The sequence below is a fragment of the Zerene cesonia genome, chromosome 1 (genome assembly GCF_012273895.1).
Source record: "Zerene cesonia ecotype Mississippi chromosome 1, Zerene_cesonia_1.1, whole genome shotgun sequence".
NCBI lineage: Eukaryota > Metazoa > Arthropoda > Insecta > Lepidoptera > Pieridae > Zerene > Zerene cesonia.
Window position 1 is genome coordinate 4,053,928 of NC_052102.1, and position 12,756 is coordinate 4,066,683.

Sequence of the window (12,756 nt, forward strand, 5' to 3'; positions counted from 1 at the left end):
TGCAGACCTTACGCTTCTACTAATGGATTGTCGACTTTTTTATACTATATTAAGTCTAGTCAACATATAGGCTGAAAAATGGAGACTGGATTCTTTTTCTCATATAAGTATGAGACTGATAGTAAAAATTCCAATGAGAGTAACGTAGGTACAGTACCTACAGTACCGTAAAGGTCATGAAAATCATATTTAAGAAACCCGTTTTTTATGAATCGTCATAAACACTATAATACCGTCTTATACCGTCGTATATATATATACATATCTCACTCGTAGAATAATTGAGTTTAAAAAAACCATCTATGTATATCTTATAATTATTTATATTTCCGTTAATGTAAAAATCTTAATCCAGTATGTAGGTGACATTTATAATTTATTAAAAATTTATTCTTACTGTTATCGAAACAGTAAGTTATCTAAGATTGTTTTGTTGTTTGAAGACATCGCGGGAGACGTCCTGAAATAACATGAATTTGCAGCAGGGCGGTGCGCCCGCGCCGTGGCGCTACAATCGCACACACTCTCCGCCGCCATTTTCATACAGACCACGAGCTTTCCCGCAGCCAGGTAACTTTTCTTAATAATAAAAACATTTATTATCATATTTTAAAATAATCGTTGTCTTATTAGAATAGCAATAACATATAATTTTTTTTAATAGTGAACTAATTATGCCTCATGAATAGAAGAACAATGACCTCGACGGTACACGTAACAGTTAACATGTTTTTTTGTTTTTCTCTTAATTAGACCATATCATGGATTAATTCAAAAATTTAAAACTGATGCTTAATATTTCCTCAAATATTATAAATAACAAACTTACCAATTTGTGTTCTCAGATAACATTAAGAAATAATAACATCCAAAAGTGAACTAAGGAATGTGACCGTCATGTTTGGGTTACATCAACAGATAGATGGTAGTAACTGTTTTTTGTGCATATCAACCACGGAACGAGAGGTATGGCAAGCCTAAGAATAAATCTATTTGTGTTAACATGTCCTTATTTTTTAATAGATCATCAACCATCCCCCGCAACGACAACGTTACGGGACACGAGTCGTATCTCAAGCTGCGGTGCCCTTCGCACGTGCTTGGAAACATTGCATCCAAATACCTACTATTATAAATTCTATTCAATTACTGGTGGAAGTGACTTGTTTCGCCGATGACGCTTATTCAAAACGAAGAAGACGGACGTGCTGAAAACATGGACGGACCAGCGCGGGAGGATCGCGGAAAGTCCTTGAGGCCAGTGAGGAACAGGCGATATACACGGTTAGCTAACATGACTCATCTCTTTCAGTCTTTATATAGTAAATAAAGTCTTTGTGCGTCACTCAATACGAGAATTTATATTTCTTTTGTAAATTCAAAGGAGGGTCATAAATGTACTTGCTGTTTAAACATAATTTATAAATCGATTTCATGTTTCTTGTTACCACATACACTACATTGCATGGTTGCAGACGATGTTTTGTATCGGGTCAGCGTCCCCAAAAAAGACTTTTCACACCAGAAATCAAACGATATTTGAAAGACTGGCTCGTAAGACGCAGAGATAACCCATACCCCAACCGAGAAGAAAAGAAGCTCTTATCCAGAGAAACAGGACTCACATATATTCAAGTTAGTATTATTGAATATAAAATCAAGTTAAAGATAAAAAGTTTCATGTTACAAATCTGTACCTCTAAACAACCTAATTGGAAAAGTGCCAAGAATTGCTATTTGTACATAAATAGGCACTATTTTTGTCACTACTCGACAAACAATTAAATCTGTAGATTTAAATGATAATTTGTTACTTAACCTGAGTTCAAAAAATATGTTTTTGGCGTCTTTACCCATAATACATTAGCTACCTAAATAAAAAATCTATTGTACCTCATACTGAAGTTCGGTTTTAGATACCCTAAATATTGTAAATATTTAACAAAATACAGGTTGCATTGGTGAAAAAGTTGCCCTTATATTTATATTCAAAGTAAGTTATAACAGAATCCTGTTTCAGATATGCAATTGGTTCGCAAACTGGCGAAGAAAGTTAAAAAATGTAAATGCTGATCGCAATCAGTTGACTTGGGGTCATCTCATTCGCACTTACAATGATCGAGCACAAGGCAATGTTGAACAATTTAGTATCTGTTCAGATGATAGCATTTGGAGTGAGCCAGGAGATAGGAATAGTCCACGTGATACAGATAGATTTGAAAGCAGTCCGGATGCAAAATCTGAGTATAAAAATGATGAAACAGACGGGTCAATTGGCTCTCTAGACCAGAACGAGAGTTTTAACAATAACTGTAATGAAGTCGACCTCACCATTTCAAACTGTGATGATGCCAAAACGACAACTAGCCCAGTCCTTTTGAGCAAATGGTTGGAGAGCGCTGCGCGATTTCAACCAAGTGAAACTAATTATTCGTGGTGGGCGGAAGGAAGACGAAAAAAGCCGGAATTCAAAGTGCAACGGGGCTCAATGAATACACTTCGACATGACAGGGACGAAGTAGAAGCAGCAGTTGCCCTAACCACTTTAGCCGCCAGCCGCATTACTGCTTTATAACTTTGCATTTTAATTCCTTTCATACATAATTATTTGTACTTATGTTTATTTTAATGAACGAGTTTTTCATTTAAATAATAAGGTTGATTATAGCATTAATTTAAAGATTGCTCAATGGAAATTAATATAATTTGATGCCCTACTATTATTTCTTATCATTAAGTTAATGTAGTAATCCTTGTAGAATTAAACAAAGCAAGTGATCATGTAGATATATTATTATCGTAGATACCAACCTTCTAATAAGCTAGGTAAGTGCTGCCTACAAGGAACGCTATTATTTTGATCTCTTTTAGACTGGCTATATCATAACCAAAGATTGTTTTTTATAATAAAAATGTACACATCTATGTTTTTTTTTTTTTTTGTTATTTTACCCACCACCGTTGCTGGTTATTAAGTCGCTGCAAACCTAAATGTGCATATACTTCACCATTTTAAAATACAGGATCAATCATCGCCAGACTATAGTAAATTAGCAATTACTAATGAAAGAATTAGTTAATTTATAACATAAATATGTCAAATTTAAATTATATTTTTATTATTATTCATATTGGGATGAAATAAATATAATCATTTATAATCTATACTAATATTATAAAGCTGGAGAGTTTGTTTGGTTTTTTTGAACGCGCTAATCTCAGGAACTACTGGTCCGATTTGAAATATTCTTTCAGTGTTAGATAGCCCATTTATTGAGAAAGGCTATAGGCTACATATGTACCACGCGCGAAGCCGGGGCGGACCGCTAGTATTAAATAAAATGAAAACACATTAAATACAAAAAATAAAGTAAAATAAATGAAATACATAAACAATCAAATCATCTTCATGATTTGATCGTTTTTATATTCGATTGAGTCCACTTTTATGAGAATAATATTTTGTGATTCAAGAAATATTTCTGAAACTCAAACATTAATAAATTCTGTCTCGCCAAACACTGTATGTTGTCATCATGTGGAAGAGCAGAGTCGGTAACTTGTTCATCATCTGCGTCTTTAGGTATTCTATAGATATTCATAAAGCCCGGGAAAATTATACGCATTGAATTTATTGAAACAGTATATCATTTATCGGTTGGTATAACATTCGACCGATATAATTTTTCTAGCAATAGTTTAACTTAGACATAATCAATTACAGTGGACCCTCAGCAAACCGACATTCTTTAATTATTATTTATTGAATGCATGCCTTCACTGATTTTAATCACTATTTAAGTGTGCCATATTAAGTTATTATTTTGATTCTATTTGCTTAGTCTAAGCAACTTAGATACTTTAATTTGACTTCATATTGTCATATCTGAATGAATTCTATTAAAAAAAAGTTTTATAATGTTTCTCATTTAACTAACAAAAACAAATTTCAAGAAACTTAAATGTGACAAGTTCATATGGACCTTTTTTGTTGAATTTTTTTTTTCACATAAAAGGCCAACAACGACTCTGGAGGAGAGCTTCCACTCTAGTTTGTAATATAAGACTATATAACAACAATATGAAATTTCCCAACAAAAACAAAAAGACCCGCCAATTAAATTTTCAACCCAGTTATCAAGTAACAAAACCAAAAAAAAATATTACTCTGAATGAGATCAACTATGCAGAGCATTTTGCCCAAATGCCCAAATCTAATACTGACAAAGAATGCAAATATTTTAAATTGTATTAAACCGCATTTTATTACAAAATGTCTCTAGTTATTATAACTAATTGCTATTGAATGTCTTTTCTAAATGTTTCTTCTAATTTAATGTATATGTTCCAGTAAAAATTTGTTTTCCATTACAACACATTTTCTCTAACTTACTTTAACAATAACTATATTTTCTTTTAACAGATATACTGAAATATGGTTTGTACTTAATATAATATGTTATCAGATTTGTAATTGTTAAATTACAAGCTACGTTTTTTGATTAATCCATAACACAGTGTGATATATAGACTGCATAATCCAACAAATCCAATAGTCCAATTTTATTGGGGTAAATTAAATATAGATAAAACACAACCATTACAATTATGTTTAATTAATCTACGATAACAATCACTGTTATAACCCTTTTCTAAGAACTCTCCTTTACATCAGATTTTTCTTCACTGTGTGGTGCATTTTGCAATTCAATATGTTTATCTAGATGTGATACTAATATTTGCTGGTTTTGATTTAATTGGTTCACAAGACAAGAACCAGCGCTCTGCAGCACATTACACAATTGACTTCTAGCAACATCCAGGTTGGGAAGTTTACTGAACTCCACTAACTCACTTTTTGACATTAGTCTATCTTCTACAATTCCAGCTAAAACAAATATGAAGAAAGAAATGTAAATTTAAAATATGAAGTCTCAATATAGTAACTCACCAAAGTTAATGTTTTATATACTAACCCATGACAACTAGTTGAGGTGCCTTTTTCAAGATTTTAAACATTTTGTCAGCTTTATTTGGTTGCCCAAATATTATGTTTTGATGTGATGTAAATAATTGATTAACAACTTCATATCTTGTGCCTGTAATCGCCATACTTACAATTTTTTTACCATACGTCCTTAAATGTAGGTTGTTCTTTTTTAATGCCGCGAAAATTGGTGTCTTATCTTCCATGGATATTGAGTTCATGTGCAGGAACACAACCATTTTTGATGTATTAAACCAATCAAGGCACTCACGTGCCAATATCCTTTCGAATGGATTGTCAATCTCCTTTTTTGCATTAGATTTATGAAAATCACAAAAAACATATTCAGGTAAATTTGTTCGAGGTGGTCCATAGATAGGTTTAGTCATATCAAGAAGAAGCTGCTTCTCAAAGTGAGGTTTCCGAGGTCTCTGTATATTTATTTTACCTCGAAAGCGTCTTGCAATTAAAAAAGTGGCTGGCGTCTGCAATAGAGCTGAAATAAAAGCAAGCATTTCAAAAATATACCATCATATGAGTGTACACAGTGGTGAAATTACTTATTTAATTTTTTTTTTTAATTACCTTTATTTAACGACGCCATGTCCGTTTTGGTATAATTTATTTTAGTGTTCCTTTGATTATTTATCGAGTGTGATTGTTGAAATATACCTAACCTTACATTTAATAGAACAACGAAAATAATGTTTTATGTTACAATACACATGACATCCATATCAGTATTGAATACTGTCAGAAGTCAATGTCAACTATCATATTTCTGCAGAAATATAAATAATCGGTGGCAATAAATATTTTCAAGTGTCAATATTTAATTAAAATATCAATTCTAAAAGCTTCGAATTGAATGCATGCGTGCGAACAGCAAATTTTTATGCAAAATAGATACGTATATAAAGTTAACGTTACGTACTTACATAATATTAAAATATAGTGATAAAGTATAAAATTACGCTTCTACAAATGTATTGTCGATTTTAAAGTGGAATGGGATTAATCAAGGATTCCCGAGAGGAATAAAGGAAGGGACTGGGTAGGGTAACAAAAAGGATACGGGCCGGATGTTATTTATTTGTTTGTCCAAAGACTAAATGGCGACTTTTGACATTAGATTTGTCACTTGTCAGTTTGAAATTGGATTGTCACCAAAATCATCAAAACAAAAGCATGTGATTCATAAGGTATATAATAAAGTTAATTAAATTTTACAGAATACCACTTCAAATAAATTTATAATTCGTTATTTGAAATACTTTTATTTCGTTTCCGTTCATGTTTATTGCTGTACTTTATAAAAGAACATTTACTTTGTGAGGTTATTTCGGGGAATACTAAGTAATTATTGTGAAAATCAATTGTGAACAAAAATGCGGGGCCATCAAGAAGACACGCCACCGTCATCTGTTAATGGTGATGAAATTATGGGAATGGATGGAGAAAATGAAGATGAACTTATTTACTTAGGAGAATTGGATGAGATTCAATTTGATGACGAAGAAATGGTGGACGATCAAGAAGAGGAATACGATGATGTAGGTATGGAAAGGCCCGAAGACCACGCGGCAATGGTTTTCGATAAACATACAGGCTCAGTTTTTTGTTGTGATCTTCATACAAGTGGAAAAATTGCTGTGACTGGAGGCGAAGATGATAAAGCCTATGTATGGTCTGTCGAGACTGGTCAAATAATCATGGATTGTACGGGCCATAAAGATTCAGTTATTTTCGTGGGATTTAGTTTTGATGGTGCTTACTTAGCTACTGTTGATATGTGCGGCTTAATTAAGGTTTGGAAGTGTAATTTAGAAGAAAACCAACAGCAGCCATGGTCTGTAGCTTTTGAATATGAAGCTGATGATCTCAGTTGGGGCCTATGGCATTTTGGTTCAAGGGTCCTCATATGTGGTGCAGTAGCTGGTGATATATATGTCTTTAAAATACCATCAGGAGATACTAAAGTTTTACAAGGACACAACATTCGAACAGAATGTGGAAAGGTATAACAAATTTAAGTATATATTTTACATCATATTTTATTTTTTTAAATGTACTGATTATTAACAATATCTTCAGTGATGTTTTGGGATATAACTAATAAGTATTGTATTGAGCCAGGAAAAAAGCACAAGCAAGGAGTCTTCTTTAAAAAGATTTTGTAAATGATATTCATTATAAACTAGCGGTCCGACCCTTCACTTGTGGTATGTTTTTCTACATAAAAACCTTCCTTGTGCCACAAAGCAAAATCTTGAAATGTGTAAGCGAAATTTTAAATGTTACGATGTGCTTGTGCATTGCATTCACATTTTATAAGCATACACTTAATTCTACAACTATATAATCACTAGCTGCAACCCCGGGTTTCACCGGCGTAAGTCCGTATCCCGTAGGAATATCGGGATAAAAAGCTGCTTATATGTAATTCCAGTTGTCCTATCTATGTGCCAAAATTCATTGCAATTGGTTTAAGAGTTTTTGTGTGAAAGAGCAACAAACACACACACATCCTTAAAAACATTCTCATTTATAATATTAGTAGGATAGTAGGATGTTTTTAAGTTCCAATATATCGTGTATTATATCTGAATGCAATACAAGAGTTTGAGGCATATTGTAGATATTTCCTGATGGTGTCAGACTTGCTGCTGGCTATGAAGACGGAGTTGTTAAGATCTGGGATCTTAAAACAAATGCTGTCCTTCACCAACTTCCTTCTGGTATGCATGAGAGCCGAGTCACAGGAGTCGATCTTCATCCTGAGAATAATCTTTTGGCATCCATTTCTACTGATGGTAATTAAACAATTTTTCGTGTTTTAATGATATATTAGTTATGTTAGGTTATTATTATAACCGATGTATTACTGAAGTACTAAATTGAGAAGAAATATAAATAAAATAAATATTATATTCTTGTATCTATTTTTACAATTGTATGTAAATATTGTTTAACCATTGCAAAAATAGGAAAATGTCTTCCATTTTAAATAAAAAATCTTTTTCCACGTACTTCTGATAGCTATACCTTTTAAATAAAGCGTAACTTGAGAGTCTTATGGTTTAACGTCCAAAATACATTTCTTATTATATATTTCATTTTTAACAGATATGTCTATTTATGCTGAGAAAATGAACACATATACTAAAACTTGTTAATTCACAGGGAAGGTGTGTCTAACTACATCCAATAATGGCAAAGTGGTCGCACAACTTCAAGCCGACAATGATTTAGAAGCTGTTGTGTTTTGTCAGGATGTCCAGCTCGGATATTTTGCTCTTGGTAATAAGCCTTTGATAGATACATTATTATAAGATGATGTAACTTATTAGATAACCATGGTTTATAAATTTATGAATGAGTGGTTTTTTACATTTAACAATTTGCTCATAATGTTGAAAGCTAGATCATACACAAAGTTTTTAGCTTTTCAGTTTAAAGCAGAACAAGTCCTAACTTTAAAGAGCAGAAAAACCTTTCTTTAAATAACAAAATTTTTCATCTTATTCCTGTAAGCGTTATTGCAAAGCAATATTGAAAAACCCTGAAACTGACAATGCCGATTTTGATGATGAATATAATTACATCATTAGATTATTTACAAATTAATGTTACTAGCCAGGAATGGCACCTTTGGTTATTTGAAATAATAGTTTAAAAAAAACTAAAAAACACGCTTTAACAAAAATCATATTTTGCAAATTGAAAAATGGAATAATTTTATCAAATTAGTGTATTGTCATCGGTCCTCAATAAATCTACAAAGTTTGAACGAAATCTGGCCGTTTAAAGTGGGTCAAAATCGCGCCCAAAGAAGTCGGTTACAAACAAACAAACATACAAACAAACATACAAACAAACATACAAACAAACATACAAACAAACATACAGGTGAAGCTAAGTGTAAAAAAAACAACCTATATTATCATACCAATCGATAGTGTCTCTAATAAGGCTATAAAAATGCTAGAAATGCTACAAATACTAGAAAAAAAAAATACAAATAAGGAAACATTCATTTTTAACAATATTTTATGGCCATTATTTGCAATACGTAGTTGGATACGGCGACGTCTGTAATTCGAAATAATATTTACTCCGCTTAAAATACTTTCTAACGATCTATCTATCTAGATACACTGAACTGTTAGTTTTCCATATTCTACAGGATTTGGTCCTTATTAGATACTATAAATTGGTGTATAGGATTTTTTTTTTCAAAATTAACGAGTTCGATACCTGGTTAGGAATTTTTTTTTTAATATGTTTATGCAGCTTTAGTTTTCATAAAAATCGGCCGCATATTTTCGGATTTTGCCTACCAGGCTCAGTTGAAAAATTCAGCCTAGTGTATTCTCATTTCACTGCTTTTTTTTTTCAAGATTTTATTTCATAAGATACTTCTACTAACAATAATAAACACAACAATAAAATAAAAGCAAAGTCGGTCCAGATGTTTACGCGAGATGCCGTGACCAAGGGCATTCGATTCATTTTTATTTATAGAGATAACATTTGGGTTTTATGAAATACTGAAATGTTCTTATTATACATGTTTATTTAATATAGTTATAATTAGTTTGTGTATTGTTAATTATAATGAAAATGAAGTAAAACATAATATGTAGAAAATAATTCCCCTAAACTATTTTTGAGCTGAAATCATAGATAGCATTATCAATAATTAATTCCCATATTTTTTTATGTTTTATGTTTTATTTTAGGCACATTAAACGGTTCTGTAACAATATGGGATACCGCTAGACAAATGATTCGTCATTCCTGTGCTAAATCTGAAGAAGACGTGTCGGCCGGAGTTACGAAAATGATATGGGTAAATGACAACCTTCTCACTGGTTGCCTCGACGGCTCCGTAAGATTGTATGAAGGAAGATCTGGTGCAAGAAGTGCTATGTTAACTGGCCATTGGTCTGAAGTACTAGATTTAGTATATAATGCCAAGGAAAATATTATATTAACCACATCCGATGATGGCACCGCAAGGATATTTAAATATCCAGTCAAGAGCGACAACGACTAATTTTACAATGGTATATGTATATTTTTTTTATTTATAGTCAATAAATATTTATATATAATTTGTTTTTTCTTTTATAATAAATAAAACTTAAATTACAAGTTAAAATTAATACTTTTATTTTAGCCTATATTGAGCGAGGTTGATTGATCTCCGACCAACAGTTCTGTCAACGACCTTTTGAAGCGACGCTATAATTAATAACTATATCCAGTGTCCGGCTATTGTTCATCTTATAGCTGTAAAATAGTTATCAGTGAATGAATGCACGTGTTATCAGAGCTGTTTGTCAGGATAACTATTACTTTTAAAAAGTATGCCATCCGTACACGTGGTGTTAGAGGGGAGTGAAAGAGACAAATAAAACCCGTTGTTCAAACTTGGCAGTGAATTCTTATGATCTTTTATGGTCAAGAATGAGCTCTATTTATAACGGAGTAAAGTTGAAAACGAATAAACGTGACATCGTTCTAAAGCCTTTTTTCATCGTTGAGTCATACGGCTGTATACCGTCGGAGCCGTGGCTATATGAAAAGTACATTGAATAGTAAAGTGGGGTCGCATAACGTAGAACGTGTGTTGCGCGCCGTGCCGGCCTTCGATCGGAACATATGAGTTGTAACCACTTTACGAAATTATTTGTCATTATATTAATTTCAAAAATTCTAATACAACGTTCTCGTTTTTAACATATTAATGAACATTGCAAACTTATTTTGACCTACATATTTTAGAATATATTAACCTAGCAGCGAAGGATAATATAGGTAAAAAACGCGTGAATAATTATTTCAAACGGTGAATAGTACGCAACGTGTTATCAGCTGGTGTTCGGTGGTCAAGCGGTTTCCTTTTTTATTAATATATAAATTTATATAGAACAGTTTTATGGTGTAAATCGCACGTGGTGTTTCCCGCGGTGGCTTAGTCGTGTGATGCAATGTTTGCATGACGGGTCATCAGTTTCGGAAGTAGCATACAATATGTTTTTATTTTCAAATAAAACTGAATACTCGTACGAATAAACTTTACTATTTTGGTGATCTGAGAAAAGAAATATTGATAATTGTAGTGTAATATAATTATAAATAATGGCAAAAGTATCCGCATCGGAAAGTTTAACGCCGAAGGTGATGGATAGCGGTGAAGGCGGTGAAAATGCCGAAGAACCGAGGGAAGGAGTTCAATTGAAGAAAGAATTGAGTTTGGTCAATGGAGTAGCGATCATTGTTGGAGTAATTGTGGGATCGGGTATTTTCGTATCCCCAAGTTTAGCCTTGAAATTCGCGGGCTCAAAGGGTATGGCCCTCATTATTTGGGTCCTTTCCGGCTTCCTGTCAATGATCGGGGCACTATGCTACGCGGAATTGGGTAAGTGTTTGACAAACAAATTATCACCTTAAGATATATCATAGACCCATCAGTTAGTCACAATGCGCATTACGTATCATGAATTTAAGTTGTAATTAACACAATTAGTATATACTTAGTATCACTTATACGGTTACCGTCGTTGTTAATTATATTTTAGTGTAACACAAAAATATAATATTGTCCTTTTAAATAATACAACGAGAACGCAGCACCTGTCTACACGACGTAACTGCAATCTGCATTGCAGTATAGCAATAACTTGAAATATTCACAATTAGTTTCTTTATGCTTTAGTTTGACTAATTATTTAAACACTCACATATAAAGAGGGATAAGTATATCTGTTAATGTTTTAAATTTGTTTTTTAATTATACATTATTTTTCTTGAATAATATTCAGTGTTCACGGCGCGTTTCTACGCTATCAAATCGAATCGAATTTTTCTCACGCTATCGTTGCGGATATTTCAAACAGCATCAATAGCTAATATTGTGCCAGGTGCACGCTAACATCGGATAATATGTATATGTTTTATATAAGTTGTTATTTTTATATTCCATACACACTACTTAAAATGAAATAATTGCTTTGAACTGTTATGATTAATTATTACTGATGATATATTGAAAGAAATCGCAGCACGATAATTGTTAAATTGTTATACCTCCTTACCTACATTAATTATTAAATAAATATTAATAAAACAAAGGAAAACATACACACGACTATTGTTGGTTCACTTGTTTACATAATCTATAGTAACATCTTACAAATAAATAACTTTCTTCAAAGAAATGGCAAACATTTTCAGAAATATCCAGGGTAAAATTCATATTTCAATATATTATTAAATATGTATAGAGGTAGTAGGTAGTGTACAACCAACAGAACTCCTGCAACAGGTTTGTATTTAGACTGCAAATAATGTGATCGCACCTCTATTGCAGGCTCAAGCAGCTTCAATTTTGATTAAATTATGCATATACTTAAAATAAACATTTACAGTCGATGCTTGTTTGTGGTAGTGAATGCACGTGTTATTGAGAAATTTTTCATTCTAGCCCTCTATTTGGCGTACATTTCAGTCAAGCTACGATTTTTTTTTTTTGTTTTTATTGGTTGTAGTTTATCGTGTTTAGTAGTAAGTAATCTAATCTAAGTATGGATATCCCTCCGGATCCGCCGGATCCCCCTGATCCTAACGATTCCTGTCAAAATGTGCAGACTCGCCTTCCTCAGAAAAGACATTTGGAGGATAATATATCAAACCTCACAAAACTCCAAAAAACTTCCATTGATAATAATCCTATGGCGGCATCTATCCAGACAGTTTATACT

At 32.4% G+C, this 12,756-nt stretch overlaps 4 protein-coding genes across 4 annotated transcripts in view; 3 read left to right on the top strand and 1 right to left on the bottom strand.

Annotated features, from left to right (window-relative positions):
- The first annotated feature begins 496 nt into the window (after positions 1-496).
- On the top strand, positions 497-2,990 carry LOC119829646 (iroquois-class homeodomain protein irx-5). Its single transcript, XM_038352265.1, has 4 exons — positions 497-570; positions 1,024-1,284; positions 1,476-1,635; positions 2,021-2,990. Exons 2-4 carry the CDS (start codon positions 1,175-1,177, stop codon positions 2,573-2,575), a joined length of 825 nt encoding a protein of 274 aa, XP_038208193.1. The 5' UTR covers positions 497-570; positions 1,024-1,174; the 3' UTR covers positions 2,576-2,990.
- A 1,607-nt stretch (positions 2,991-4,597) lies between these two features.
- Positions 4,598-5,768, bottom strand: LOC119840919 (39S ribosomal protein L10, mitochondrial). Its single transcript, XM_038367702.1, has 3 exons — positions 5,573-5,768; positions 4,977-5,483; positions 4,598-4,888 (listed from the first exon to the last, which is right to left on the bottom strand). The coding sequence occupies exons 1-3, from the start codon at positions 5,589-5,591 to the stop codon at positions 4,653-4,655; spliced, it is 762 nt and encodes a 253-aa protein (XP_038223630.1). The 5' UTR covers positions 5,592-5,768; the 3' UTR covers positions 4,598-4,652.
- Positions 5,769-6,132: 364 nt separating this feature from the next.
- On the top strand, positions 6,133-10,099 carry LOC119840910 (angio-associated migratory cell protein). Its single transcript, XM_038367690.1, has 4 exons — positions 6,133-7,005; positions 7,626-7,800; positions 8,171-8,287; positions 9,730-10,099. The coding sequence occupies exons 1-4, from the start codon at positions 6,376-6,378 to the stop codon at positions 10,044-10,046; spliced, it is 1,239 nt and encodes a 412-aa protein (XP_038223618.1). The 5' UTR covers positions 6,133-6,375; the 3' UTR covers positions 10,047-10,099.
- Positions 10,100-10,567: 468 nt separating this feature from the next.
- The window catches only part of LOC119840083 (large neutral amino acids transporter small subunit 1), a 10,061-nt gene continuing 7,872 nt past the window's right edge, over positions 10,568-12,756 (top strand). The window contains exon 1 of the mRNA XM_038366593.1: positions 10,568-11,414. Coding sequence (XP_038222521.1) covers positions 11,135-11,414 — 280 coding nt within the window. The 5' untranslated portion in view covers positions 10,568-11,134. The remainder of the gene's footprint in view (positions 11,415-12,756) is intronic.